Source organism: Sphaeroforma arctica (genome assembly GCF_001186125.1).
Source record: "Sphaeroforma arctica JP610 unplaced genomic scaffold supercont1.4962, whole genome shotgun sequence".
In the NCBI taxonomy this organism is placed as follows: domain Eukaryota; class Ichthyosporea; order Ichthyophonida; genus Sphaeroforma; species Sphaeroforma arctica.
Window position 1 is genome coordinate 1 of NW_014035596.1, and position 1493 is coordinate 1493.

Consider the following 1493-nt stretch of genomic DNA (forward strand, 5'->3'; position numbering starts at 1 on the left):
AAGGTACGTCTTCATCGAATTACTGCACTTGTCCCAGCCGTCCATCGTCAGGAGTATATGCTCAGTGCAAGCCGTACGCGAATCCGAGTTTGCTACATCAAGTTGTGTCTGGAATTGGTGCAGCGAGCGTTCCATTTCCTGGCGAGTCTCATTGTAGAACGGGAAAACAACACCCAAAACAAATCCTGGGTAGGTTTCAATATGGGTGGTTGCTACAGTATCTGCCGATTTAATGGTGCCGAAGCTCTCGTAGAGATTGCTGATACCACCGGTACTGCAGGTTCGGATGCGGCAAGGTAGGGGTGCATAGTAAGGTGCGTCCGCCTGCGGGCGATAATGGCCCGGGAATGAGCGGAGTGTGGTTCGGGTGTTTCTCATTCTCTCACAAGGAAGTAAAAAGCAAAAGGCAAAGGACCGGGTATTAGTATCACGCGGCCACGAAGTTAGTCACTGAAGTTGGTATCATCCATTGGTATCATATCATATAGCATCTTGAGAATTGCAATGTTTTTACGCTGATAACGCTGGCGAGAATTTTAAAGTCGCATATCACGGAGAAGTTGCTGTTCAGAAGGCTAGCAGCTATTTACTGTCGACTAGATCCGAACTTCGTATCGTATAGGAATGTGGATCGAAATTTAACAGATCAACGTTTAAACCAGATCAACGTGCCGGAGCAATATCCTACGTGATATGGTCAGGGCTCGGTACGACGGCTCAAAGCTGTTTAAATCTCGTATTCTGAGTACTGTATCACTACCATGAACTATGAAGCCAGTATTTTTTTCCAAGGTATTTCTTAAGCCTTACGAGTGACAGGTTTCCGCTTACGTCTTTGTGTAAGAAGACTTTTCCCCATGAGATGAGTGGCCTGCTACTAAAGGAGTGATGCTGCACCGATTCTTCCCCAATAACGCATGAGATCATGTCTTAAAAATGTTGTCTGGAGGAATTCTCGATCTTTTTCTACCTTAGATGTGCTGAATGGATAATGAAAGATCGGCTTCAATGTTGACCTGAACTTACGGACTCCCCCGACTACCGGATCGTAATTATGCCAATGGTATGGCTGCAGCCCCGAACGAAGTTTTGCTCTGTAGACCGCGTGTCTGTACCAGTAGTATATGCATCAAGAGGCCTGGGAAGGTGTGGTAAATAAAACAAGAAAAGCATCTTATCATACAGCAAGGTCAATCATAAAATTATATTCCACGAATGAAATGGAGGCGAACTTTTTGTGCTTTTGTTTTTAAAAACAAATATAAATATAAACCAGTTTGTTAGTATTTTCGAATTTATTTTTAAAAAATATAGAAAACACCAGCAAAAAAAGAAAAGAATGCCATCTTTCACTATGGCCGTGTCAATAAACGTAGCCCTGAAGAAGGTGTAATTTATATGAACGACTATTTTAATACGATAGAAGGCAAATTAGAGTAGAGGGTCATGAGTGAGTGACCTTTCGTTGGTTTGTAATTTCGAATTTATTGTTT

General features: G+C 42.6%; 1 protein-coding gene across 1 annotated transcript; it reads right to left on the reverse strand.

Annotated features, from left to right (window-relative positions):
• SARC_14689 (hypothetical protein) lies at positions 1-927 on the reverse strand (the record flags this gene model as incomplete). The annotated part of the gene is made up of 2 exons (XM_014291178.1): positions 1-324; positions 832-927. Coding segments are annotated over 2 exons (420 nt in total), but the record flags the coding sequence as incomplete, so codon positions are not given.
• Positions 928-1493: the final 566 nt, after the last annotated feature.